Source organism: Phalacrocorax carbo, chromosome 18, assembly GCF_963921805.1.
Source record: "Phalacrocorax carbo chromosome 18, bPhaCar2.1, whole genome shotgun sequence".
Lineage (NCBI taxonomy): Eukaryota > Metazoa > Chordata > Aves > Suliformes > Phalacrocoracidae > Phalacrocorax > Phalacrocorax carbo.
The window spans coordinates 7,485,049-7,512,618 of NC_087530.1; the positions used below are offsets into that span (position 1 = coordinate 7,485,049).

The 27,570-nt window shown below is 46.9% G+C and overlaps 1 protein-coding gene across 3 annotated transcripts; it reads left to right on the forward strand.

Annotated features, from left to right (window-relative positions):
* The first annotated feature begins 386 nt into the window (after positions 1 to 386).
* SLC25A25 (solute carrier family 25 member 25) lies at positions 387 to 27,570 on the forward strand. 3 transcript variants are annotated; one of them, XM_064468782.1, is made up of 10 exons: positions 387 to 753; positions 20,436 to 20,562; positions 20,645 to 20,732; positions 21,509 to 21,620; positions 22,337 to 22,495; positions 23,237 to 23,389; positions 23,516 to 23,623; positions 23,848 to 24,015; positions 24,413 to 24,563; positions 25,003 to 27,570. In XM_064468782.1, the coding sequence occupies exons 1-10, from the start codon at positions 463 to 465 to the stop codon at positions 25,185 to 25,187; spliced, it is 1,542 nt and encodes a 513-aa protein (XP_064324852.1). In that variant the 5' UTR covers positions 387 to 462; the 3' UTR covers positions 25,188 to 27,570. The 3 variants fall into 3 exon arrangements, with proteins under 3 accessions (XP_064324852.1, XP_064324853.1, XP_064324854.1); XM_064468783.1 differs by lacking the exon at positions 387 to 753 and adding an exon at positions 11,665 to 11,904; XM_064468784.1 differs by lacking the exon at positions 387 to 753 and adding an exon at positions 17,545 to 17,866.

Here is a 27,570-nt window from a genome sequence, read left to right on the forward strand (position 1 = left end):
TGTGTCGTGTCCCGTCCCGCCCCGCCCCGCCCCCCCCCCCCCCCCCCCCCCCGCTCTGGAAGCTACCGGATACATGTCACGTCCGTCAAGCTCAAGCTGACTCCCGGTTCCCGATCTGATTGGAAATGTTGTAACTTTATCCCCGCCTCCTCCCGGCAGCTTAACCAATAAGAGCTTGGTCCAGGCGCTTGTACTGCCCCCTTCCGATTCGCTAAAGGGAAGGCATCCCTCTGGTATCATCCCCGCCCACCTCGCAGGAGCGCGTGGAAGCTGGGGGTGTGGGCGGGGGCGTGGTGGCTGACGCCAGCGCGCGGGCCGCTGCCATTGGCTGGCGCGGGGCCGTCACGTGGTGGCCGCGGTGTGTGGCGCGAAGGCGGAAGCGCTCCGTGTCGGTTCCTCGCGGCGGAAGCGTCGCCATTTGCCGGCCTCAGCGCGGCCGAGAAGCGGGCGGGCGGCGGGGCGATGCCGGGGGCGCGGCGCTCCCTCGCCTCCCCGGTGGTGAGCGGCGTCCTCTGCCCCTGCGGCTCCCCGCGGGCCGCCGCCGCGGCGCCCGGGCCGGCGGCTGAAGGTGGCGGCGGGAGCGGGAGCGCGGGCCCCTGCGGGCGCGCTCTCTGTGAGGCTTCAGAGCAGGACCGGCGCCTCCGCGCCCTCTTCCAGAAGCTCGACGTGAACCGCGATGGTGCGCTCTGCATCCACGACCTGGCCGTGGGCCTCGGCCGCCTCGGGCTGCACCGCACCGAGCTGGATCTGCTGGTGAGCGGCGGGGGGGGGCGGCGGATCCGGGCTGGGTCCGGCGGGGCTGGGCTCCGGGCCTGCGCTCCTGGAGGGGTGCCTGGGGGGCCCCTCCTCATCTTGCCCCCGCCCAGCAGTGCCGGGAGCGGGAGGTGGGCTCTGAAGACCCTTGAGCTGTGCCCGGGCCGGGGAGAACCCCCGCTAGGTGAGTGGTGGCAGCCGGCGGCAGCTCGTCGCATGCCGGCACCTGCACCCCGTCATCTTCCCGCCGCCCAGCGCCAGGACCCCGAGTGTTCGTGCCGTGGGAGATGCGGCTGCTCCGCTCTGCTTTGGGGCACCTCTGGGGACCCCGCTAAAAGCGACCCTGCTGACTTGAGCACTAAACCCACGGGAAGCAGCTTGCTAACCACCTGTAGACTTGTACGGTATTAACTGCGGAAATTTAAGATTGAAAACTTAACAGGAAGAACCATAAAGGAAATACTTCTTCTCCAGGTTCAAGGGGTAGGAAGCTTGCATGCTTAATTAAATTTGTAAAAGATTTCTTGGAAGGGATAGGTGCCATCAGGTTGTCGCGCAGTCTTCCTTGTGTCATTGCGTTTCCTCACTTTAGTCTGTTCGGCACCACGTGGCTACTCAGGTTTCTTGCCCGAGATGGCTTATATGTGCCCAATTCACTGGTCTGTTTTAAGGGGTTTGAAATATCTTAAATTGTAGGAAGGCTGCTCTGCATTCGTTCAGTTTGCACCTGGAGCATACAAAATGTGCATCGCTGACTTTTTACTTCCGTACTGGGAGCTGTGCCCTTTTGTGGTCACAGCTCCTTGGGTGACGATGTACACTGAGGATTCTAGGCTTCAAGGTTCACTGTGATGTTGCTCTGTTTAACTGTAATTAGTGTAATTTACATCTGTATGAATCAGAGTAATGAGCTTGTCCTCAGTGCAGTTTGTCCCTGCCTAGTCTCTTGTATTTTCCAAGCAGGACTACAAAAAAAGCTGAGTATCTTGGGAGGACAGTAGATAAACGCATGGGCCCAGTCCTGGGCTGTGCCATCTCAGAGTGCCTCAGTGCTGCAGGAAGGAAGAAGTGTTTATGCATAACTTCTGAGTCACTGAAAAGACATCTCATTCAAGTGGCAGTTCTTATTCTCCCTGTCCTGAGTCCTTTAATTGCATGTATCTATGCTTTCCAGAGTTGCTAGTTCCTTTCTAACTTTGAATTTCCAACACCTTAACAGTTAACATTTCTTTTTGGTTGGCACCTTCCTTGCTGCTGTGAAGTATGAGAGTTCTTTGGCAGTGTGAGGCTTTTGTGAGTGGTTTAGTTGTGTGTTTCTAAAAATAACATTAGTGCCCTGGTGATTTTCTGCTGTGTGCATTTTGGTAATGAAATCTGATCACACCATAAATCACCTGTGCATGCCCTGTGAAATGCTGACCTGCTGCTACCCATGGGTGCTGAATCCTTTACCTCTGGTAAAAGTGTCTCATCCACCAGAATATTTTGTGCTTCTGACTGCATGCCTGTCTTGGTTTGCATTCCCTTTTTTTCCCAGGCACGTTATTAAATCCAGCCTGACATTTCCCAGGCTAGGAGGATGCGCCATAAAACCAAATGTGTTTTTACTTCCCAGCAGATAGTTTCTTTGCTTGCCACGCTGCGGGAGTGGCGGAGAGGAGCTGTTCTACAGGACTGGAACTCCTCTGTTGGAGGGAAGTGCTGTCTGGATGCTGCTTAACAACAATCCTGTCTTTCTGCTGAAGCCCTTGTCTGTCAGTATTGTCCCTTAGCCCTTTGCTTCCGCTGCACAGGAAGTGGCTGGTTGGATGAATAGAGTTTGCAAAGCATTGTTAGGATTGCGAGGCATCCCCTTCAGCATGTAAAAGCGTCCGTTAAGAATGAGGATGCAGAATTCAAAACTCCCAAGTTCCAGTTAAACATGTGGGAACAGTCCTCGGAGAGCTGGCTAGAAAATTTCTGCATTGTGTAACTTTTAGGAAAATCAAATAAACTTCCTGTTTCCCAGGCAGTTCTATTAATAAGTCATTCTTTTTTTATGCCCCATCTGTAGCTAATAATGGCACCTTGATGTTGGGATAACTAATGTGAAGTCACGCTCAAGAAAAGCGCTTAAGTGTTGAGATGAAAACCTTTTTGATGTATCGGACATGGTGTTTGGAGACCAATTTAGGCATAAATCACATGGATTGCTTGTGATTAGTAAATTACTTGATGGCTCTGCTGCATTTAATTTTTCCTTACATGCAACAGTACATTTGATACGGGAGTTACCTTCTAACGTTTGGGAGGCAGATGGAGAAAATATTAGACTCATAATGTGAGGTTATCGCCAATCTTAGCTGTGAGTGGCTAATCTTTGCGTCAGTAGGCTAAAAGTCCTTTGGTAACAATAATAGTTTTGGGTTGCAACTTGAAAAGAAAATGAGCAATGTTTTGGCTCCTTCAATGCCTGAGAGTTCCTATTCAGATAAAAACCCTTTGTAGCATTCTTGGAAAATTGCTGCCTTCTGTTTTAGAGGTGGCCGTCTGTGGTGCGGGAGAGAAGGGATTGTACTGAGATGTCCTTTGAGGTGGAATTTGCTTATGTAAACGATGCATTTTTTTTAACCCCTACTGTTATCTTTAAACCATTTGACAAATACAGTGTGCCAAATCAGTGAGCCTTCTAAAGAAATGCTTGTTTGCACTGGTTAGTATGAAGCAATTCACATGCTTTGCTTGAGCAATAAAGTGATAAACGTGAAGAATTTTTTAAAGGCTTCTACTTTGTAAAGGGATAGTGTTTTACTGCTAAATTACATCTACCTCTGGAATAGTCAGTCTCCTGTTACTAGTACTTTCTGACTTCCCTCATGAAAATACTTATATAGAGTCGTGGAATTGGAAATATACATTTAATGAAAATATGGGTATTTGAACCAGAACTATGTTTTGTGGTTTGTATCTGGAGATGTATTGTTGAAAAGATGTATAATGGTAGTATTTGTATATTGGCTAATATAACTGTTTTCCTACTGATCCCGATTAATTGCAGGGCTGGAGTGCTATTCTAAAACCTCATCTCTGCTGCTGAAGTTCCAGACAGTTTGAACTGGTGGAATTCATCCCAGCTGCCTAGAGACAGACTGAAGTGGTGAACTTTGTCTGCAGCTATCTCTCCTGTGGTGGTGCTGAGCATCTTCTGGTGGACTAATGCTCTCAGCTTTAAGAAACTGAGCAAACATAACCCTTGTCTTTTTCAGTTACAACTGTCCGGTTGCCTCTGCTGTAACGATGAGGTCGTCCTCCCTGGCTGGCCTTGTGTGGTGCTTTCTTCTGCCGAGGTCATATATGTGACTGCCTATTGCTGCCTTGGTGTCAGCTTCCCCGTATGAAACTACCTCAGCTCCTGTTCTGCTGAAATCTTCACATTTGCTTTCATCACCTCTTTCTTTGCCTGGTGTCTCCTCTTTGATCTCCAAGTTCTGGCTGTCCAAACTCCCACGCAAGTTCTGTTGTTCACTTCTTGTTTGTACTGAAGAAGCATAGTTGCACTGCTGCAGCCAGACCCTGCAGCGTTCTGTTTGCTTCAGGCCTCTCCTCTGAATGCCTGTGCTTTTTAAGTATGTGTCTTGGACTCTTCCAGCTGTCGGAGAACGCTGTGTCCGTGCTGTTCTGAGATAGCAGATCAGCTGGCTCTTTTGCAAGTGGCTCCATGGATGGATTGAGAAACTCTATTGTAGCAGTTCCATCATAAAAAAAAAAGTTTAATCTTGTTTCTGATCAATACCTTGTCTTCTGTCGTGATGTCATTTAGTTCTTACTTTCAGACTCTCTGTTTCTGTAACTATTTTACTCTCCAAGCCTTTTGAATGTTCTGTATTATACTGTGCATAATTTACTAAAATTCTCGGCAACTGTAAGGGGCAGAGGAGTGGGGAATCTTTTTTGTGGGATGCTTTTACCTGTCTTCCATTCGCAGTCATCTGGAAAAGGAGGACCTGAGATTTTATTGCTTTACAGAAGTTTGTTTATGATAAATAGAGCAAAATTCTAATACTATTCTGTAATCTAGACTGAATTATCCCTCCAAACCTATATACATTTAGATAAAACATCTTTATGGCTTGTGTGTCTTGAATGGTGCTGGGGCAGTTGTGGAGCTTTCAGCCAGGCCTTTGTAACTCCTCATGAAGGGCTGAGCAACACAAGGTTGTATCAAAGCAAGCAGTGTTACAGTTGGAAATTCCAGTTGATAACCTTCCTTCTGCTGAAAGGTATTTGCCAGCAGCTTCTCACCCACCCATCTCCTGACTAATCCCAAAGGACAAATGTGGATATCCTGAACCAGTTTAGCACAAGGTGAAACTGCTTTCAATAACATGTTAAATAACTCCACACATTTATGTATAATGTTCGTCAAAATAGCAAGCAAAAAAGATCATATTTGCTGGGTCTGTAGTGAGTTGAAGGCCCGTTCTTGCTCTTTGTAAATTATGAAATGTGTGGTTGGATCAAGGCCCTGTTCTCATGCACTTGGGAAAACTGGTGCAAGAGCAGATCTGTAGGTCAATGATTTAGTTGTAGATAAAGCCTTTAAATCTGTGGTAAGTGGATGAGTTGGTGTGAATTCAGGGTTCTGTTACCTTCCCTGATTTACATATGCTCAAGAGGCACACGAACTCTTTGTAATCAGTCAAATGAGTTTTTGACAGCTGCTGCAAAGACTTTGAGAAGAAACACAGGGATTGGCTTTGGCACAAGGAAACTTCTCATCGCAGCATTGGTTATTAATAGACTTGGCCAGCAGCCTCCTGAAGTGAGAGCTTTGCTGGACTGGAGGGCGCACTGTGACAGTGAATGTCAGGGGAGGCTGGCTGGCACGCTGGCTGCCTGCGTTCGTCACTCTGCCTGGACCCAGAGCTCTTACAGGGAGGGCAGGAGGAGGGGGGTGCTGGAGACCAGGGAGTCGTCACTGTAATGGTGACAGGCTTTACTCAAACTTGGCCTCTCGTCATCAGACATGCCTTAGTGTGGTTAATGTAATAAACTAGCAGTGCATGTCCACTCATGGTCGGGGTAGATTGGGAGTGAGATTTTTAGATGCAAATACATACAGGAGAAACTTGCTCTTGCATAAGTTTACCTGGCGTATAAACAAACAGTTGTGGATGAGGCAAGTGTTGCTTTAGGTTCGTGTACATACATGACCAGGTGTATAACTCTTGAGAGATGCAATCTTGCGATGTTCTTCCAGGATTGTTTTCTGTTCTACCTTGCAGCAAATTGGAGGAGCGTGGTGGTTCTCAGGTTTATTTAGATGAGGCCTTTGTCCTATTTGCAGAGTGATAATGAAGGATGCTGGCTGACCTTTGTGAAACGGAGATGCAGCTTTGACTTGAGCATATAAATTTTAAATGTTGATGCTGTGTGAGAGTGTCTCTTGCAGAAAGGCATCCTGCACATCACTGATGTGGCCTCTCAGTGTTATGTTTCCTGCAGGATGGTGAAGTGAATGCCTGTAGGATCCCCAGAGCCTGAGTGAAATGAAACAACCAAATTGATCCAAAGCAACTGATTGTGCCTGTGTAGAATATGCTGCAGGGTTTTGGTCTTTCAACTTGTGTTCTGTGGGGTGTAATTTAGTGACCAGGGCTAGATGCCTTGCTAAGTAGTGGAAGATGTCTCCATATCGTCATCTGTACTGGATTATTAGATAACTGACACAAGAACAGGTAAAAAAAAAATCCCAGGACTTCAGTATACTTACTGTTTCTTGTAATTTTTTTTTTAAAGAAACAAAACCAGTGATGAATCTGCCTGAATATTGAGCAGAACCCTTAAATGTTTGACAAGTGTTAATAAAATTACATCAAAGCCATAATAAGGACTTGGTCTCCTGTTTGAGAGCCCTACAAAATGGTGATGCTGCAGTTCCGTGCTCTCCGTTGCATATATTATAACATGATACAGTGTTGGCAGGAGGAGAGGGGGAGGGATTTTTTCTTTCAGACCTACTTGTAGCACATGGTAAATGAGTCTTTGTTCTTGTTCATGTCCTATTGCTATATTTGTCCCTCTGAATGTGGGACATGAGCGCACTTTAATGATGCCCCAGACTTTGTCTCGAGTGGAGAAGTGTAGCTGTGATAACTAGTGTCAATGTAGAAAGGCAACTGAGACGTCTTCGTTTGTGCGAGTTTCTGGCAGTTAAAGTGGCTTGCAGTGGGAGAATTCTGCTGTAAGAGGAATTGTTGAAATTCTTAGATCATGAGGTGCTTGGAAAGACAAAACTGTTTGGTATGTGACTCTACATCGTTTAGCCTAAGGAGAACGGGCTGTGTGAGAGCAAGCCTGGGCCTGGGCTGCTGCAAGGCCATTGTTTCTCACTAGCTGTTTTCCTGGTTAACTTTCTAGTGCAACAAGAAGTTGTGTTTCTAATTTTTGAGTACTGAGGATGCCCTTTCTCTTGGTCAATCCCCAGTTCTTCATGTGACACGGTATGACCTTGGTGGAACTTGCTGTTCTGGGCAGTGGCTGCATATATCCCCCTCCCTGGCCAGCTCTCCCTGTGTTTGGCACTGGCCCCCAGTTGCCTTAATACATCAGCTAGAACAGCTAATCACTTGTGCCAGGGTTCCTATAATGAAGTGACCTGGGTTTCTTTGTAGTGTTCACTGAACTATGCTGTGTCACCTTAATATATTGATGTAGTTGAATGTCACTAGACAGTTTGATTACTTAAGTAGCAGTGGCCAAGACTTAAATTTTATGGCATGGTGCAGGAAGCATTGTGCACAGTTAACTTTGGCTTTCTAAAACATGGGAAATACTTTTTTTTTTTTTTGGGGGGGGGAAGTTTCATCTTTCAGAAATTGCATTTGAAGATAAGAGGTAATTGGAAGAGTTGTGGTGGCCCATCCCAGCTGGGGCGGGCTGGGTGCTATCTCTGGGTGGCACATGTGTAGGCAGCGCTCCTTGGGGTGCTTCCAAGAGAGCTCCCAAAGGAGATGAGTCATGGCTGATTCCTGCAGGGTCATCTAAGGAACTGGAGATGTCGACCGCAGTGGCAGCTCTTCCTGCTCCGGAGGAGGAGAAGGGTCATTGCTCCAAGCACAGCTCCCTTCCCTTTGCCCCTCTTTCCTTTCACCCTCCCTCCTGCATTTTTTACATATTAGCTAGTTGTCTGGTGATGAGGTTCACATTCTTGCTGGAAAACACTGCATTTAGTTAGAAGTCTTCTAGAAAGCATCTTAAAGCAAGTAGCCTGAGTCTGAATTTCTGCCTGCTACTACCAGGCTGGAAAGGGCAAGAGCCTTTTGAAAACTCGAGTTTCAAACTGAGCAGGTCCTAAGATGTTGCCTCTGTAAGGTGGCTGCACAGAATACAAGATGCCTTGGGTTTGTGGCATGAAACAGAACCTCCCAACTGAGGAAAAATACTGTTTTAATTAAGCAAAGCATGTCACTCTTTGCTCTTTACTTTCTCCTTTGTCTCTGTGTGGATAGCTTTCATGACTTTATTGTTGGCTTCTCCTCTGACTATCTAATGACTATCCATTTTGGTGGTGTAGGATGCTGAGGCCAGCTGCCACAGGTGCCTTCTGTCCCCAGTGACTGGTGTGCTGGCTGAGAGCCAGCTTTCAGAGCAGCCCTGGTACTTTCCTGCCTTGAAAATCCTGGGCTTGGTTCATGTGAACAGCTACAACCGGAGGGCTGACTGTTTGCTAATGAAGCCTAGGCTCAGAAAGCTGTGGCTGTGCAGTCTAGCTATTTGTTCATGATTTATAGAAAAAGTGAATTTGTGTTCCTGATCCATTCCTTTGTGCCACTGTTCAGGCTGGACTTATGGTATTTATTGCATCTTTTCTTGTGTGTGAATGATTGGCTTCATGGGGGTGTTGGAAGGGTAATACTTCCCTACAAATTCTCTGCGGGAGAGCAGTTGTCTTGCCTCTAGCTATAATCATCTTGCCATCTCTAGGTTTATTATTCTGGCCTAATAAAATTCCCCACTTGGTAAAAGAAATGCTTTCTTTTACCTAAATATGATTAGAGAAGTCTGCCTGTTCTCAAGGAGCTGTGTCTTAGTGCAGTGGCAGAATTCCTCTGAGGTTTCCTTTAGTGAGGACAAAGGCCAAGGAAGCATTACTGAGTTTCTGCTTTAATGGCACCCCAAGCATGTAATTTCTTGCACAAATTATTATTTTACTATGCAATCTCTGTGTGAACAAAGGAAGATGGGGTCCCTGCCATGCACGCACCACTAAAGCTAATACTATGCAGAGAAACTGCAAGAAATAGTGTCAAGTATCATCAGCTGGTTTAATGGGTCCTTGTGAGTAGCAGCCTAGCATTAAGTGACCACTGAGAACAAATCCAAAGTCCCTCTTGGGTGCTTTGCCTCCTGTGTCGTGGCCTGTAGCTCTGAGCGGCAGAGCCAGCCTGCCTGCTGCTGCCACAGGCAGCTCTAATGCCCTTTCCACAGGCAGTCAGGCGTTTTTGGACCGCATCCATGAGTAGCCTCAACTGGTTACCCCAGCAGAAAGCTCTGTAATTTTTGGCTGGGTTAATGAGGCTGTTGGAGGAGGATGGGAGGAAGGTAAGTCCACATCAGCTCTGTATGTGTGAGATGACCTCTTTTAGCGACAGTAAGCTTCAGATCAGTTCACTGCTTAGTGTGAAATGACAGCCTTTGGCTAATAGAAGCTGATTTTGAAGAATCGTGCTTAGTTCAGAAAATCTTCTTTGTTCCTCCTCTGGCTTGAGAGTGTTAGAAACTTTCAAATGTCATCTTAAAGGATCTGAATCACTGCGTTTTAGAAAGTAGCTTAACTTTTGTGCTTGTAGTTGTGATGACTGGCAACAGCTCAAGGTAATCGAGGCATGACAAAGATTCCTCACTCTCTTCTGCCTGTGCCTGAGCCTGGGCTTCTGACGGCATCCTGACTAGAACTGGGCTGTGCTTTCCTTGGAGAGGGACAGGGCTTTCCCTGCACCTTCACCCTAGTGTTACTGCCTCTGAAATTTGTATTTTTTCCTGTTCTGTTATTTTTTTTTTATGTGTGTGCGTCAAGTTCTAAGGTAAAAAACTTTGTAGCATACTGTATGTAGACACTATTATTAACCAGCATTTTTTTCTTCCTAAGTAACTCTGAAGAGTAGTTGCAGAATTCTTTAATGTAACGTCTTCTATGTGCTTGTCTCTCACTTTTTCCATTACTCAGATTGGTTAAAGGAATTCAACATTAACAAATTCCCAAAGTGTGATGTTTGTGTTCTTCCTCTAAAATTTATTTGCAAATTGGCTGCTGAAAGCTTGCAGTCGTTCCAGGTTTTGGATTGTAGTTTCATATCTAGTATCTGTAAAACAAAAGTTTCCTACAGTCTGCCCCTCTCAAAGGTTAATAGCTGAAAATAGACCTCTGCTCGCCATGGGCCTTGCTGTGCTGCTGTGGGTAGGGAGCCTCAGGTGATGGGAGCTGTGGTCTGTACTTACTTATCTTGTGTGTTTAAAAACCCCAAACTGTTCTCTTATGGACAAGTCATGATACTTTGGAAAGTGAGGCATGCAGTGCCCTCTGTCTGTAGGTGCAAAAGGCAGGCGAGAATCTAGGACTACAAAGTAAGTTGTTGGTACTTTAAAATGGAAAATGGGCCCTTAAAAGAAGCCCTTACTGTCTCCGGCCTGCTGTTGTGCCTGCCAGATGTGGGCTGCTCCGTTCCATCAAGGTGGGTTGATGTTTCTGGTGGTGCCCTGGTGCCTTACAGCCGGGGCTGTGAGCAATTGCTGCGGTGGCAGCAGAGGGAAACACAGCATTTCTTGTAGAAATTCAAGGAATATCATGTGTTCTGTGATTATATAGTGATAGATACTTGTAGTCCTGCTCTGGCTCAACCTGCGGCTCGGCTAATGCTACCCTCAACTGTACAGTTAAAGGCTCCTTCAGCAGAACTCGGCCTGTTTGACTAATCGGCAATAGTTTAACCACAGCGTATTAGATGAATAGCCATAAATGCTGTGCAAGCGTGTCGCCAAGTTGCGCTGAAAGCCAAATGGCAGAAGCACAATGCAGCACCAAAGAGCTATTGTAATGACGGATGAGACTATAATAGACCAGGGAGAGAGGGTGCAGTTAGAGGTTAATTCAGCCATGGCTGGGAAAAGCCGGCTTCTCTCCGGAGAACCATCTGCTGCTCTAACAAAGACCTGCAGCCGAAGCCGCCGAGCCCCAGAAGTGGGTACATACACGTCTGGGACAGTCCTGCGCTGCCGAGTTGCCTCGGTGCCGTGGCCTCTGCGCCCCGGAGGGCTGCCCTCCCTGCCCGAGCCTGCCCGAAGGAGCTGGCAGGCGCGCGTCTCTGCGGGGTGCCTCCTGCGCGAAGGGCGCGCTCCCGCCCGGCTGCGCGCGCTGCCTTGCTCCGGAGCTCCGCAGTGTTGGGAGCGAGGATTGGCTGGGCACTGCTGCAGTGGGGACGCAGCCTGGGTGTTCAGCCTGGATGCTCGCTGATGTGCTGTTAGGATGAGCCGGGACGCGCGGGTTAATTGGCAGCTCTGAGAAGCTTCTCTCGGAGAGGTTCATTTTTAGCTTTCCTCTTAAGCGCAGTGTCTCAGCTTCTCTGTCCAAGCAGTCTCCAAAGCTCAGCATCTTGGCTTCTCTGTGCCAGGGGTCTTGTGCTTTGTCTGTTGCCATCAGATTTCTGAGGCTCTGGTACAATGAGCTGCTTGTCAGGCCAGGCACGACTGCAGTAGCAGCAATTTCAAAAGGCAGGAAGCGTCTGCAGAAAGAATCTGAGCCCGTGGAGTTGCTGGGTCGAACCTCCCGCTGGCTGCTGTACCGATTCCCATCTTGGGGTGCTTGGTAGTGCAGTCACATCATCCTTGGCAGCGGGCAGCTCCTGAACGCGCAGGGTTTCCCTGCCTGGGACGCTTGCTGGAGCAGCAATGCTGCAGACCCTTTGGCATTTTCTGTCTAGCTTCCTTCCCAGGGCCATATGCCAAGGTCCTGCAGATGAAAAAGAGGATGAGGCCCGAAACACCACCCCACTTCCAGGCCCCGGGGAGAAAGGGCCAAAGATGTTGGGGAAACCACAGGACAGAGGGACTGATCCCACTGAAAGGAGACCAACTATCCTACTGGTGGTTGGACCCGCAGAGCATTTTCCAAAGGTAACGGGATATCCAGGGGCCTGAGGAGGGGTTGGCGCACATGACAGTGGAGCGTGTGGTCTGCTGGGAGTAGGGGTGTTGCAGGTGGAGTGTGTGGGTAGCTGGGTCGTTTGTATGTGTATTTGGGGAGGGGGGAGAGAAACAGGAAAAAGGAACAGGGTCCAACACATGTGCTTGCTGGAAGAGAAATGTGGGGGGACCAGGGGAATGACTGTGAGGAGAGGAGGTGATCTAACCTTTCAGTCAAGATGTTCAAAGGGGGAAAAAATGTTGTTCAGGGATAAAGGGGATTATGGGGGTCTCGAACATTCCTGGGCAAGTTGTTAGAAGCACGATGGAGAGGGCAGGGAATGATAATGCAGGTTAGTGGCGAATCCCACCCCTGCACTGGAGACCGGCAAAGGATCAAATAGATCCTAAAATGTTCCAGAGTCAATCTCTGGTAATTTGGCAAGCCTCTGGAAAAGCTAGGATGTTTTGAGCAAATGAGTAACTGGCTGTGTTATTTGAATGGCACAGCCCGGAAGAGAGGCAAGCCTGTCCCTGGGGAGCGGGTGGCATAAGGGAGACACTAAAATCTGCGTGAGGATGGGAACTTCCCCGGGGGGGTGGGAGGGCAGGGAGGTGGTGGGTGCGCACAATTGGCAGAGAATAAATGGTGAGGCTTTGTCTGGGGGGAGGCAAACAAAAGCGGCTCAGTTTAGGGCTTGGGCTCCTAGCACAGTGCTGGCTGACTGCAATTCTGGTTTATTTTTGATGGGGAGGGAACGCTGTCCATATCTTCTGAGGATGGTGCAGTCAGCTCTGAGTACATGTGATTTAAGACCCAAGGGTATGACCTGGGATTAGGGGAGAAAGAACTGGACATAACCCCTGCGAGTGGTGGGAGCTTGGGATAGTACTAAAGGGCTGCTGCAGGGGGGTAGGGGTGCGTGACTTGCAGGATCCAGCTTATTTGGCAGGGAGTTGGAGATGGGTGGTGTTGTAAGCTTTCTCTCTAAAATGGGGGACGAACAGGTTCAGGTTGTAGAGGGGATGAATATCCTGCCGTTTTGAATGGAAACAGGCAGGTTGGTATTTTGCATTCCGGGGAGCAGAAGCCACTCCCTGCTTGAATCAGACTGAAAAATCTGCAGGGACTTTTGCCTTCATCCCTATCGTGAGCAGGTAGCACTGTGCATCCTCTTCAAAAAGAAGAGTGTGTGCATTTGAGGACTTTTGAACATACAGATTGAAGAAGGACAGAGGCTCAGAACTGAAGGAGGCTGTGAGAAAAACCTTGAAAGTGTAGGGCTGAAAATCTCTGGTGTCTTCCAGGGGAACAATGGTCCCTCAGTCAGGGAGAGTCCATCTGTTCGCACCTGCAAATGAAGCTTTCTCTGAAAGCTGATATCGATCCTGTCTTTCCTGTGTGACCCTGGGAAGTTTTGCTGCATAGGAACCCTAAAATTGGCTAATGGAGAAATACCTAGAGAATTAGGATGTGGTAAAATGGAGTTATTGCAGCTTAGGAAGTAACTGCCTGTCTGCTAGGAGGTTGTTACTGTAATTTTAGCCTGCCCTGATTGTAAAGTAAAACGCAGTGTAAAGCTCTTCTGTTGCGGATTATGCAGATATGTTTTACCTTGCAATTCAGGCTGGCTAATACTGTATCCAGCCACGGTGGCTCAGCTGATGGACAGTAACTTGTTAAGCTGCAGTGACTTGTCTGAGCTTGATCAGATATCTGGGTTCTAATTACCCGTCTAAAGGAGAAATGTTGCAAAAAGTCTCATACAGCCTGAGGGATAGATTATAAACCACTGTGAGCAGACAGTATTATTTGGTGTCTGAAGAAAATGTGGGCACATGTGGCTTTTGTTCTCTGTCACTGAATGTCTGTGACCTTGGGAGAAGTCTCTTGACTGGTATACCACTTTGTTTTCTAAAAGCGCTTGTAACTACGTATCTGCTAAAACCACACAAAATATCGATGCCCAGTACTTGGGTTACTGTAAGGAATTTGCATGTGTTGGTAATTTTGACCTGAGGTGCTTCCTAGTCCTGGGTCTTCAATCTTCATATTGTAGTTGGTGTGTTTCTGCTCAGGTCCTTGCTTAAAGGTAACGATTTCAACATGAGGCTGTTTATGCAAATGTGGCAGAAAATATGATTGCAGATGGGATGTGTTGGCCCCCGGTTGTGTGTACACAGGGGAGAGGTATGATCTACCCCTGATGTCACCATCTGGACTTGTAACTTTGGATCTGTGTGTTGTCAGTGGAACAGGTCACCTCTCCTGGTTACCTTTATATCAAACATCATGTAGTATTGTCTGCTCCAGTCTCTGTGCTTCCCCTTGCACAGCCTTGGCTGGCTGCGGCTCTTTACTCTGCTGGGGTCTCTTAAATGATTAACTCCCCCACTTTATACACTTACACTCTTTGTGCTTTGTGAGAACTTTCTGTACTGTACAATTAATTATAAGCTAGTTTCCAGAAATTAAAAAATACCAAGTCAGCAGAGCCTAGTGAAAACTTCGAGCATTAGCGGTTCTCTCTCTGGCCCGTGGTGTACTCACCCAGAAAGCTGTTTTGCCTATGAAGGCGGATGCTAGTTAGGTGGCTGTGACGCTCACTGGCATTTGATATTTTTAGAGACTTTTTTTTTTTAGCCAAGTAAATTAAAAATGAGACAGCATACTTTCCTGCTCCTTGTATGGCTGCATCCTCCCATCCTTTGGGAGGTACCTCTGGAGCTGATGTAGTAAACCGGTGATGAAGCAGATACCTAGAAGAGTGCAAATGACTTGGAAAGGGTAGTGTTGGAATGGCAGAGTGTTGAAACTGGTAACCCGTGCAGCTTTTAAATAAGAACCGAATCCTATAAACAAGATGGACGATGAGTGTGCAGCTTCCTTGATGGCAAGAAAAGCGAGCCTTCTGTAGAAGGAAGGCAGACCCATCTAGTACTCTCTTTAGCAGAGCGAGGGTATTAGCTAGGCTGACTTCACATTGACCAAAAACGTGTAGGTCCAGCTCTGACTGCATTGGCAGAGTAAGTGCATGGAAGAAATAGCTGGGAGGAGTGACTTGAAGAGACTGACTTTATTTGGAGCTCTGTGCCCTGTCCTTGATTTGATCAGGAACAGACAGTGCTAATGAGGGATGTACTGTCCATAGATCACATCTGAAGCCGTGGTGTGGGTGTGCTGCTGCCTGCAGCTGTGCAGCCACATGCACGCTGCAGGGGCTGGGGGAGTGGGACCCGCTGTGTCTGCTGGGACTTGGGTGGTGACCCCATGCTAGTTGTGTTCAAGCAGCACTGACGCCTGGAGCTTTCGAGAGCTATCTTGCTTTTGAGTACTTCCAGGTTTACCAGGATTCTTTTAGGTGAAAACCAAATACTTGTTAATGCCTGTTTTAAGTTCCCTTTATCATTATAACCAGAATTGCTGGCATAAACCTCATTCGTAATCTGTTTCTCCTTCTTAGCTTGCTGTCCTGTAATTAATGCCCTGCTTAAAATCAGCTTTCTTAACCTCATTACCTTTCTCCTTTCCTCTGACGCAGGTAGTAGGGCTTTTTTCCCTAAAATGTGCAGATTTTCCCTTTTGTGTCTAGCTGCCAACTCCAGAGTTCATTAGGAGAATCTGCATCATGTTGGCATAGCAACTAGGCTGCCAAGCAGCTATAATAGCGATGCTTGGCAACTCGTGGGAAGGACTACAGAGGATCTTCAGGCTTGGTGGGGCAAATCTGAGTTACGTTTGTTCACTTACTACCTGGAGCTGGGCAGGGGAGAGCTGCTGGCCTTGGTCAGGCTGCTGAAGGTTTTTACTCTTGGCTGGTGGTGTGCTGCATTAGGGTGCTGCTTGAAATGAGACTTGGCTCAGTGGCAAGGCTGGGGTGTGCTGTTGGCATGCATGTAGCGAGCTGCTGTAGCTGATCTTTAAGAGGATCTGGAGTTGCTGAGAAGATCCTGTTTTCATGCTGAGAGACGTCAGCAGGGAGTAGGTTAAGCCTGGTTAGGTAACCCGACAGTAGTGCCATGGTAGGTGAGGTGACGGGGAGGGCATAGGAAACCGTTGTAGGTCATGATTCTCAAGGGTACTGAGTTGCTGTAAGTCATGATCTATTAAGCTTTTTTTTTTAAAAAAAAAATCTGTGAAATAAAGCCCCAGATTAAATATTCCCAATTTGCGTGATTGACATGCAGCTCCACAGACAGCTTCTTACAGACCTTTGCTTTTCTTTAAGTCTAAAGAACAAAATACCATGGTGAAGATGTAAAGGCCACTTGTGCATTAGGATCTGAGGAGGGGGGTGCTTATTGGACTTTGCGCTAGCCAGGCAGTCTGTTTAAACATGGCAAACACAAGAAAAATGTTGCTGTGTCCGCAGTGGTGGGGAAAGCTGTTAGCTGGACTGGCTTAAACCAGTTTAGCAAACATGCTGTGTAACTTCAAGTGCAGGTGGGATTATAGCGTTTTGGTTATTGGCTCTGGGTTTTTGTATCTTCCTTGTACGATAGCTTCTCTTTGACAAATATCAAGACTAACTTTATTTTAAAATTAGCAATTAGTAATGCTGCACTGAGCATATTGTTACTTACTGCACTTATTTGGTACTCTTGCTGTAGTGTTAGGTGTTATCCCATACATCAAACTCCACTAAATGCTCAGAAGCCTGTAATTATATCCCCATTAAATGGTGCGTGTACCACACTCCCTTTCTTCAGCCTGGCTTGCTCCAGATGAAAGCTCAGGAACTCGCTTAGAGTGGTGAAATTGTCAATGGTAGAAACTGGAAAATGTTGTTCTGCCCTGGCCACTTCTCATTATAGCTCATACCCTACTGCAATGTTTGTAGTTGGCCACTTCCCATTATACTACATATCCTACTGCAATGTTTGTAGTTGGGAGAGAAGGAAAAACCAGTAAGCTGTTGTAATTGTGTGCAGATGCTTAGCTAGGAGGCTTTGAAGCAGCTGGGTCTGTTTTGAAGCCTGCCTTTGACTTTGTTGGTTTTCTGGGTATCTGGCACAATGGCAAACCTTCTCCACAGGCATTATTGCTGCCTGTATTAGTAACTCCTGAGTGCTGCAAAGATCTTGGTAAGCAGGGGTTCCCTGCTGCTTGCTGGCGCAGGTGTTTCTGGGATGACTTCCAACCAAAGCCAGTCAACTCTGGCATAGCATTCCACCTTATAAAAGTGGAATATCGAGTCCTTTGTTTAAGCTGGATATCCTGCACATGTACGAAAGCAGTAAGTGGGTGGCATCTTGCTCTTACTGTGTTCTAGAGGAATAATTTTGGGAAGGGGAAGACAGTGAGAGTCCTCCTGTGTTGCATGGTGGGAGAGGTTATGATCAAGACGGGCCCCTACTGTGCTGCGTGTGTAAATCCCTGGAGTGGTGAGCGCAGGATCAGAAAGGACTGATCGGATATAAGGAACAGCAAGTGAGCATCTTGTACATTGGCCAAAGCCTTTTGGGTTAAATGAGACGCCTGGTAAGAGTTAACTTGCAGTGAGCGTGATGTAAGGTCTTAATGGGAGCTGGGTGTTGAGCAATAGGAGGCAGCTCACATGGTGTCTCGCTGGCAGCTGGGTGGGACTGTACAGCCACGGCTTCCCTTTTAAATAGAAGGGCAGGGCTTGTACAGCCAATCCCTCTAGAGCCGGGTGCGCTCATAGGCATGTGTCATGAGACTCACTGGCATTTCCTTTCCACTACGCACTGAAATTAGCTCAGGGGAATCATTCAGTTTTATTTTCCTTCCCGGGCAGTCTGAGCAGGGCAGCTGAGTCTCCGGCTCAGAAAGATGCTCTGCCTCTGTCTGTATGTGCCAGTGTTCGGGGAGTCGCAGACAGAGTTTGAGTACTTTGAGTCGAAGGGGCTGCCGGCTGAACTCAAATCTATCTTCCGACTCAGCCTCTTCATTCCTTCCCAGGAGTTCTCCACCTACCGCCAGTGGAAGCAGGTATGGCCCCGAGGGAGGAGCGGGAGGGAGTGAGCTACGAGGGGTGGTTTCTAGCACCCCAACTGCGTGGTCGGAGCGGGAGAAGTTCATGACAGCTCTGTTGTAATAGCTGGGTACAGCATGGACATGATTCTCTTGCCTCTTGGCAGGGATTGCAGAAACAGCATGGAGTGGACTCCTTTATTTTCGATTCTTTTGGCTTGAAGCTGATGAGACCTCAGTGCCTCTAAGAATGTTTAAACCAGTTGATTTGATGAAAGTTAAATAGAAAAAGAGGTTTTCCAAACTATGGATTCTTCTGCTTTAACTGGTCTGCTCAAATGTGTTTCACATCCTCTTCCTTTTTCTTCCTACCCCCTTCTGCCTGCCCCCGTTCTGACAGGAGGCGTGTAATCTAATGTCAGCTCAAGCTGATGTAGGTCTCACCCCGGTGAATGTGAACAGGTTTGAGCTATGAGCTGGAGAGTGGCTCAGCAGCGGTGGGTGGGCTAAGCCGGGGGAGGTTGTGCAAGAGCGTTTCCCTTCGCTACAGAAGGGAGATGCACTAAGTCTGCAGAGCGCTCTGTCTGACTCTATCACAGCCCCTGCTTTCAGCTTGCTGCTACTGGCGAGATTTTTGTGACCATGCTAGCAAGAGCCCAGACAGCTGATTATTGAACAGTAAGCTGGGTAGGCTTTTTACACCTTTGTGCAGACCCACAAATGGGGGATGTAGCAGGCTTTAAGATGTGTGGAGTCCCAAAGTGTGCTGCAGGGGCTGTGTGTTGTGCAGGTGAAACATTTGCAGCCGGCACAGCAGTTGATGAGCAGTTCTGTCTACAGAGACTTCGTATTTGCTGTTAAAGGGGAAGAGCTGCAGGCAGATATTTGTGTATCTCTGGAGAAGATGCTGGGAGCTTGTCAGTCTCAACCTTCAACGTGTGTTGCAGGTTACTGTTTGACAGGCTTGCGGCATCTTTGCTTTGTGGTCGTGGAGGAAGAAGGCTAGCAGAGCAAGGCAGCTTTTATTACCTGCGGTCTCTGATCACTCACCGCACATCTCTGTGGTTGTTAGGGGCGTGCTGAGAGAACGGGAGCAGTTGCCCAGTCACATCTCTCTTACAGTGCCCCTGAATTACTAGTGCCTGTCAACTGGTTGGGGGTTGCCAGTCAGAGGGAAGCCCTGATTCAGCTGTTCAAGACCAATCTGCTGACATGTGAGGGGTGTTGGTCTATCTTTAGCCTACAAGTTGAATGTGGGGTCATATCTGAACTTTACAACAGTCATATGATAAATTGCAGGTTAAGAACACTGGGCACACCTCAAAGGTCAGGGCAGCTGAGACGGCACTTTCTCATTTAACGTTCATGAAATGATTAGGAATAATACTCATAGCATTAGGGCTGAAGTGACAGCACTTGATGCAGTGAGAGAGAGCAAGATTTAATAGTGAAGTATTTAGTACTGAAGTCATTCAAAATGGCATTGAAACAAAGACCTAAGGCTTATGAAGGGGACTGGTGCTCATAAGCCAATTGTGGTATTTCCTCACCCTCAGTCTGCTCATTACCTTTGAAGCCTAAATATTGATCAAAATATTGGTGAAGAGGGTTAGCCTAGTGTTTGATTTCAGATCAGAGCTTCCTTAACAACCCATCTGCTGTTCACATAAATGTTACAAGAATCAAAACAAAGATGTAGGTGATGCAGTAGACTGAATCACACCTCATTTAGTCTTGCTCACTGGTTCATCCTGAAAAAGACTTATAGGCTGTCAAAGGCAAGTGACTGAACAAGAAGGGGAATAGGAACTCCCTGAGCCGCATTCTTGCAGTGAGGAGATCACCTCTCCTGTCAACAAGTAGCCATGTGCCCTTTGATAGGACAGTCCATCTGCTATTGCCCCATGCTGCAGTGAGTTAATTAGTCGTTTACCTTGTCCTAGATGTCTGGCTTGGAGTCCGATCTTGATTTTAGCTTTGTCCTACTAAGAACCTTTTCTTGTTCTATATGCATCTCATGGAAACTTGTATAATTAAAGCACATAGCTCCAGGGTGCCTAAACCAGTTCATAGGGGTTTTTATCTTTGGCTGTGACCACTAGAGCTAGACAGGCTTTTTCTGGTTGGAGTTAGTTATTGCCAGAGGGAGCTTACTTCTCTAAGAGTCATAGTAGGCAAGAAATTCCTTCTCCTGTTCAGGCTTTTTTTATTACCTGCAGTTTTGTGATTCACTTTTTGCAAATCTGTTGCCTCATGCATAGTTCAAGAACCTCTGCCAGGGCTGTGTAAAGTGTTAATCGAGATACAGGACTGAGATTAGACACATGGTTTTATCAGGGATACTGTGCTGGTATCATGAGGCATTTCATCTGCGTAACTGACTTTGGGAGACAGTTGCCTGGAATCAGGTTACTTTTCTACACTAGTGCTTTGCTCAGGTTTCTTCGAGGAATTATCGTAATTCCATTGGCTGCTTTCTGGATGAAAAGTCAAAATCATGTAGGAAATGATCTTTAAATATGGTAGAAGGGCCGGATCTGTCTGAATGAACAAAGGAACTGAGAGTTTTTGATTGTTTTCTGAACAGAAAATTGTGAAAGCTGGAGACAAGGACCTGGATGGACAGCTGGATTTTGAGGAGTTTGTTCACTATCTCCAAGATCATGAAAAGAAGCTGAGACTGGTCTTCAAGAGTTTGGATAAGAAGAATGATGGTAAACACCTTTCTTGTGCTCATGAATAGACTACTGCATGTGTTAGCTTGTAATACATGAGCTCACTGGCTTATCTTTGCAGGCCGCATTGATGCCCAGGAGATTGTACAGTCTCTTCGGGACCTGGGAGTCAAGATCTCTGAACAGCAGGCTGAGAAAATACTGAAGAGGTGAGGATTCAGCTGGTTCTTCTGCTTTACTCTTGAGGGGGTTAGAAAGAAGTGTAGGGACCCATCTCCTCTTTCTATCCTGTACACACTTTCCAGAGATTTCAGCTGCTCCCTTTTTGCCTATTACTCTTTGTTCCGCCCCCCACCCTGCGCCCATGAATTGACACTTACAATGTCATAACGCATTATGGAGAGTTACTGTCAATCTCCTATCTTACTGATCTGTTGTGGGGAAGTGCTTGCACCTGAGCTGACTTGCATCCCTGTCTGATTGTCCTGCTGCCCTGAGCTTGCTGCTTTGGAGAGGGACTGTGCAGTTGCTGTTTGGAAATGCTGAGCGCTTTATGCATGTGGCACTAACATGTTAACAACCACTTATCTGTGCTGTTTTTTCCTCTTTCTTTCCTCTGCTATCTTCCCTCTGTCTGTTTGCCTGTGTGTCAGAATAAGGACGGGACACTTCTGGGGTCCTGTCACCTAGTAAGTATTATTTTCCCTTCAGTGTCAGTTATGTCCCTAAGTTTGGTAGGAGGGGATGCAACTACTCCTGTGGGTCAGTTAAAGGGGAGAGAGAGGGGATGATAAAGGGAGGCTACTTCTACCTGTCTGCAGTGTTTGGTGAATAGTAGATTTCCTAGCTCTGTCTTGTGTCTCTTTAGAAGTCTTTTAGTAGTTGCTTTGCAAAGCTTTTTTTGGTGTAGTCTTGAATAATCAAAGGGAAGGAGGAATTTGTCACCCAGTGGAGTCTGTACTCATCTAATGATAAATCTTTTTAGCATGGATAAAAATGGGACAATGACAATTGATTGGAATGAGTGGCGAGACTATCACCTGCTGCACCCAGTGGAGAACATTCCTGAAATCATCCTGTACTGGAAGCACTCCACGGTAAGAAATGGTTCCTCTGCAACAGGTCTTGGTTGGTCTTCAGCTTCTCAGTCAGAGTCCTGACCCCCAGGAGCCACTATCGGCAGTCTCTATCTTTCTCTTCATGGTTCAATAGCTGCCTTGTAGCCCTAGAAGCCCAATTGCTTCCTGTCCTGTCCTGTTATCTTGCCGCCTATCACTGGCACAGGGTGATAACTGCACGTTCTGCAGGAAGATGAAGGTGTTCACTTGGCTTGCACTTCTGAGAGCTCATACCAGTGGCCAGGTGCTGCTGGTTCAGGACCTGTTAAGACTAGAAACTTATTTGACAGGCAGCCGTCCTTCCTGGAGATATTTCAGTGTGTGTAATAGCATGTAACGAGATTAAACTGGCTGTGAGCTTGGAAGGTTCCGGAGAGATCCAGCTTTTTCACCACGCAGCTGCCCGCAGTTGGTCATTTTGTGCCTTACTGTGATCTACATATTTTAATGCAGACAAATGTTCAGCAGTTGCCAGCTCCTTGGACAGAAATCTCGAAGTGTGAGGGTTCCCCTTGTGATGTGCTATAGCAGTGGCAGTTCCTGTGGCCAGGCACAGCAGTTAATGGCTATAGATAAGCTGCTGACTTGGAATAAGCATATCCAGTACTTCAATGCTTAGCACTGATAAAGGGCAATAAAACTTTGGCAAGATCATTAGCTGATGAAACGTTTCTCAACACCTTATACTTTTGCAGATCTTTGATGTAGGAGAGAATTTGACCGTCCCTGATGAATTCACAGTGGAAGAGAGGCAGACAGGGATGTGGTGGAGACATCTGGTTGCAGGTGGAGGCGCAGGTGCCGTGTCCAGAACCTGTACAGCTCCCTTGGACCGCTTGAAAGTGCTCATGCAGGTATGATGGAGCAGTTCGTTTGGTTGAATACTCAGGCATGTTCCTTCAATATTCTTGGATACCTAGGAGATGAAAACGTTCACCAACACAGTACAGCACTCTGGCCAGGATTAATCTCATTGCTCTTATATTGTTATTTTTGAAAGCTTTTTGGATTATTTGAATGATCAAAGTAATGTTAAGAAGTTATTCTTCATTGACAAGAAAAAATATGAAGAATCTTTTGGGAGGTAGGCATGTGAAAAGTCAATTGTTAGAGAGCTTTGGGGTTCAGAGCACTGGAAAACTTGCGTTTTGGTGAAACAGGTTCAAGTCTTGTGTTCCCATGAGAGACCCTGAGGCCATGGGAGTTGAAGCGGTTGTGGTGGTCAGCTGCCAGAGCCCGTACTCAGTATAAGTATTATCAGTGTTATTAAAACTTGATTTTAGCCTGCTTTGTCACTGTACCTGCTTTTGAGCCAGCTGAGAAGTTTGCCCTGGGTAGCTGATGCTGGGTAGGAGTTGCGTATTTAACCTTTCTACCCATTCCAGAGCGAGATATTGATTAGATTCATTAGTTAACACTAGAAAAAAGAAAAGAAGCTTGCTTTCCTATTGTAAAAGTTATCTGGAAGGGATTAAAGCCTTGACAAATCTCTGGGTAAATAAGAAAGTGCCCCTTTGTCCCTGGATTACAGAAAAACGTAGCACTGTCGTAATCAGGACTGGAACTAATCCAGGCTTGCGCTCGCTCTCTCCCAGGTTCATGCCTCCCGCAGTAACAACATGTGCATTGTTGGTGGTTTTACTCAAATGATCCGAGAGGGTGGACCAAGGTCACTGTGGCGAGGGAATGGCATCAATGTGTTGAAGATTGCACCCGAGTCTGCCATTAAGTTCATGGCCTATGAGCAGGTGAGTAAAAGGGCGCGAAGTCTGGCTGCAGAAGGGTTTACAGAAGGGCAGGCTGAAAAAATAAAAAAAAGAGATGGCTGAGAGAAGTCAGCGAGCCTCAATGTCTGTCTGTCTTGGCTTCTACAGATCAAGCGGTTCATTGGTACTGACCAAGAAATGCTGAGGATTCATGAGCGGCTGTTAGCTGGTTCTCTGGCTGGGGCCATTGCACAGAGCAGCATCTACCCAATGGAGGTGAGGCAGGTGGCTGTGAGGGCTCATGGCAAGGTGCTGGGATGGGAAAACATGGGTAGAACACCAGCACTATTAGAGCTTAATTAATGGGTTCTCAGAGATGACATCAGGTAATACTGCTTGCATGACACTTGCTGTAGTCCTGACCATCGTGCTCTTAAGAATGACATTGTCTATATGTATTTCTCCTGTAGGCCTTCATGGTATTTTTTATTGCCTTCTAGGTTCTGAAAACACGGATGGCTCTACGGAAGACAGGACAATATTCAGGCATGTTGGATTGTGCCAAAAACATCCTTTCGAAGGAAGGAATGGCTGCCTTCTACAAAGGCTACATCCCCAACATGCTAGGAATCATTCCATATGCTGGTATTGACCTGGCAGTCTATGAGGTATAAAGCCTTTAACCTGTTGTAGAGCTGTGCTGCTTGTGTAGCTTTATCGCTGTCAGACCTGTCAGTTACTACAAAGTAATTTGTCAGAGCTTTCCTGATCAACCTTATGGTGCACAAATGGCTTTTTAGCCAAATGGCCTAAAAGATAATCCAGTACAATGATTTGCCTTTCCTAGTCAACATCATGCATGGTCCCTCGTTTCCTTTTTATGAGAAAACTAAGGAAGGGGTTTTTCCCCAGGCACTACAGTAGCAGATCAAAAAGATTCGAGAAGCCTAGTGCTTCTGGATGAATTTGCATGTAGCTTTCTGGGCCTTTAAGCTATATCTTTTATGTAATGTGATATTCTTTTGATTACCTCTTCACTGCTAACATCTGCTTTGTTCCTTCCAGACACTAAAAAATGCCTGGTTGCAACGCTATGCTGTCAACAGTGCCGATCCTGGTGTCTTTGTTCTGCTGGCTTGTGGCACCATCTCCAGTACCTGTGGACAGCTTGCCAGTTACCCACTCGCTCTTGTGAGGACACGCATGCAGGCCCAAGGTGAGAACTTCTGGGAACTGTGGGAGCTTCTGTCATGGTCTCTGAGCAGGGTAAAGGTCCTGTAGCATAAACATTGCAACAACAGCCTCAACTGGCTTGTGCAGCTGAGCAGTAGGCTATTTGCCGTACTGCAAGAGGACAGTGGACTTTGTGCTGCCCTTAGCACCTGGGCCAAGCACCTCCAGGACAGAGGTTCTGTCTTGCTCAAATCAGGACTCTTGGGCTAAGGGTGTCTGCAGAGGAGTCTGGGAAAATGGCTGCGATGTGCAGCACTGCTGTGGCTTGCTGAGAGGGTGGATGCTATCCCCCGTGAAGCACCTTTGGTCTGTGAATATCCACAAAAAGCACATGAATCACAACTGCTGTGTGAGACAGGTGTTACCTTAAAGTGCTTTCACCATGTAGGTTGCCTTATTTATTGTGTCTTTCCCTATTGCAGCTTCAGTGGAGGGTGCTCCTGAAGTGACAATGAGAGGACTGTTTAAACACATTCTGAAGACAGAGGGAGCATTTGGTCTTTACCGGGGTCTGGCACCAAACTTTATGAAGGTCATCCCAGCCGTAAGCATCAGCTATGTGGTTTATGAAAACTTGAAGATGACTCTGGGCGTGCAGTCACGGTGACCAGGAGATGCCGAGGACTTTGAACTCTGAAATCTTGGGGTGCGATCCCAAGACGTATAGCCATCTCTCATTCTGTGAATGTGTTGACACTAAGCTGACTAAGCAAAGCTGTGAAATCTCAGATAGTTTGTGAGTCAGTAAGGGGAAAGGGAGGTTCTGGTGTCCTTTGCCATCTTGCTACTCAGAGCTCCACATAAACCATCACGTGGTGCTTTTTGTTGGGCCTTTTGGGAGACCAGGAGGTGAACTTCTGGGAGAATCTTAAGGCACGAGTTGCTGAGGTCAGTTCCCAGCAGTATGGCAGAGTAGCAAAGATTTGGGTAACAGGTCTGCTTTCAGTGTATTGCGTGCACAGAGCTGTTCACCTGCAGATGAGCACCTTCTGACTTGCTGAAAGAGCTTCTTTTTCCATTCAGAGCGCTTCTTTTTCCATTCAGTTGTTTGACTTCCTACCTGTTCTTTAAATCTGTACAAACCTTGTGTAGGAGCTGCTGCCACACCAGGCTTGTTATCATGTTTACATATATTCCTTTGGGTAGGAGACATTCATGTTCTGCTTCCAGACTTGACACGAAACGTAACTTTGAACTATACTAGTTTTGAGGGCTGGTGGGCAGTGGTTTATCTGGTCAGGCTGAAGGTTACTTAGGCCAGCCTGATGAAGAATTAGGATTATTTATTTTTTATAGGTTTGAGTGTGTCTCATAAATCCACTAACAAGATGCACTTACTAACAGAAGCAGCAGACTAGAGCCTGCATGCCTGTATCCTTTGCATGCCAGGATTGGCTTGTCTTATACTCAGCAGGGGCTTGGAAAGGGGAAGGCAGGAGAGCCCTGGATGGACTGGCACCTTGATGCATGGCTTTAATGAGCAAAAGACAGTATTTCACAGCTCCTGTGCAGTTGTGCTCCCAGCACGACACGAGAGCCCCTGTGCAGCGTTGCATGGACCTCTGAATTCCATTTTGCCTGGTGCCGAGGATAGCTGGTGGACCTTTTCCAAACCTCGTGCCTACGCTGCTATCTATCTCTTTAGACCTCTTTGTAGATTGACGTTCAGGTTCGCATTAGCAGGATGGAGTCCCCAAGCCAGGAGTTATGTCAGCTTTGGGAAGGGGTGTTAGGGAGGAAGGGCGGGTTGTCACTGGGAGAGGTGAGCTTTCAGTCCTGAAGACACGCTTGCATTTCTTTCATCAAAGGGTGCTTTTCATAAGGCTAAGGGAAAGAGATGGCTTTACGATTTCTCTGACTGCATTATGGGCTACTCTAGTTGATAGGATCTGGCTTCTCAGGCCTGGGAGATCCTCATACCAACTTTTCATTTTGGGCAAATGGACCAGCATTGCATTCCACTGTTTTACTGCTTAAAGCATATTTATTTTGTATTTATTTGAACAGAGTTATGTCAGACTATTTTTATAGACTTGTTTAAATATTGTTACTGTGCTTGTATTTCTTCTGTTTTAGAAAGTTCTCTATTTGTTCTCTTACATCACACAGCTGAGTCGTGGGGAGGGATGCTAAAGACACTTGTGTACCTTCCCTTTGGGGCTTGAGCTGCCTTTCCCACGCTAGGGGTTGTTGCTGGAGGACCTCGGCCCAGAGAAATTCTGTAGCAAGAAGCCATAGGAAAGAAGGGAGCTGGTGAGGAAGCAGTACCTTGGGAGGAGGGGAGAGGGTGCACTGTGAGGCTCGCCTTATTCTGGAATTGCCTCCATGCATGGCTGAAAGGATTTCAGGTGGATGGTTGAAGTTGGGAAGTAGAAGGTCTGTGTATGTTGGATATCACAATGGCTAATTTAGAGCGATCTTGGGGAATTTTTAAGTAAGGGGGGAGGGGAAAAATCTCAGGGACTAAAGGAAATACAAGTTTCCAGAGAGATGGAAGGAAACTTGCACTTGGACACAAGCTGCTGCGGTTGCGCTTTGAGGCTGGATCAGCAGGCACCACTGCTGAGCCAGTGCTCTTCACATGCAAATGGGCACTGTGGAGAAGTGTGTGAGAAATTGGGAAAGGATTTGTGAGCGCTCAGCAGCTGCTTTTTTGCTGACAGATTTTGGTGCTTCATGGAGAGTCTTCCAGGTGAGGCTCTGCCTTGGCTATCCAGTGCTGTCAGTAGTTACCATGTGGAAATCTAATCAATCTGGATTAGTGATATGATTTTTTTTTTTCCCACCCCCCCTTTCTTGAGGCTTGTCATAAATTCTGCAGTGGCTCCTTCCTACCAGTGTGGCCTAATGGGAATATGAATATCAGAATGCAAAAATCAATGCAAAATGACAACCATCTTTGTAGCTGTAACCACAAATTGTTATAATGCAAATCTAACTCGGATTCTTCATGTAGGGAACAGTCTGCTAATAAAGGTCTGTCAAAGAGA

Excerpts from the sequence above, each read along its gene's own strand:
- SLC25A25 (XM_064468782.1), top strand. The coding sequence starts at position 463 with ATGCCGGGGGCGCGGCGCTCCCTCGCCTCCCCGGTGGTGAGCGGCGTC. Across the intron at positions 20,563-20,644 it reads TTTGGATAAGAAGAATGATG|GCCGCATTGATGCCCAGGAG; the intron begins GTAAACACCTTT and ends TTATCTTTGCAG. Across the intron at positions 20,733-21,508 it reads GCTGAGAAAATACTGAAGAG|CATGGATAAAAATGGGACAA; the intron begins GTGAGGATTCAG and ends AAATCTTTTTAG.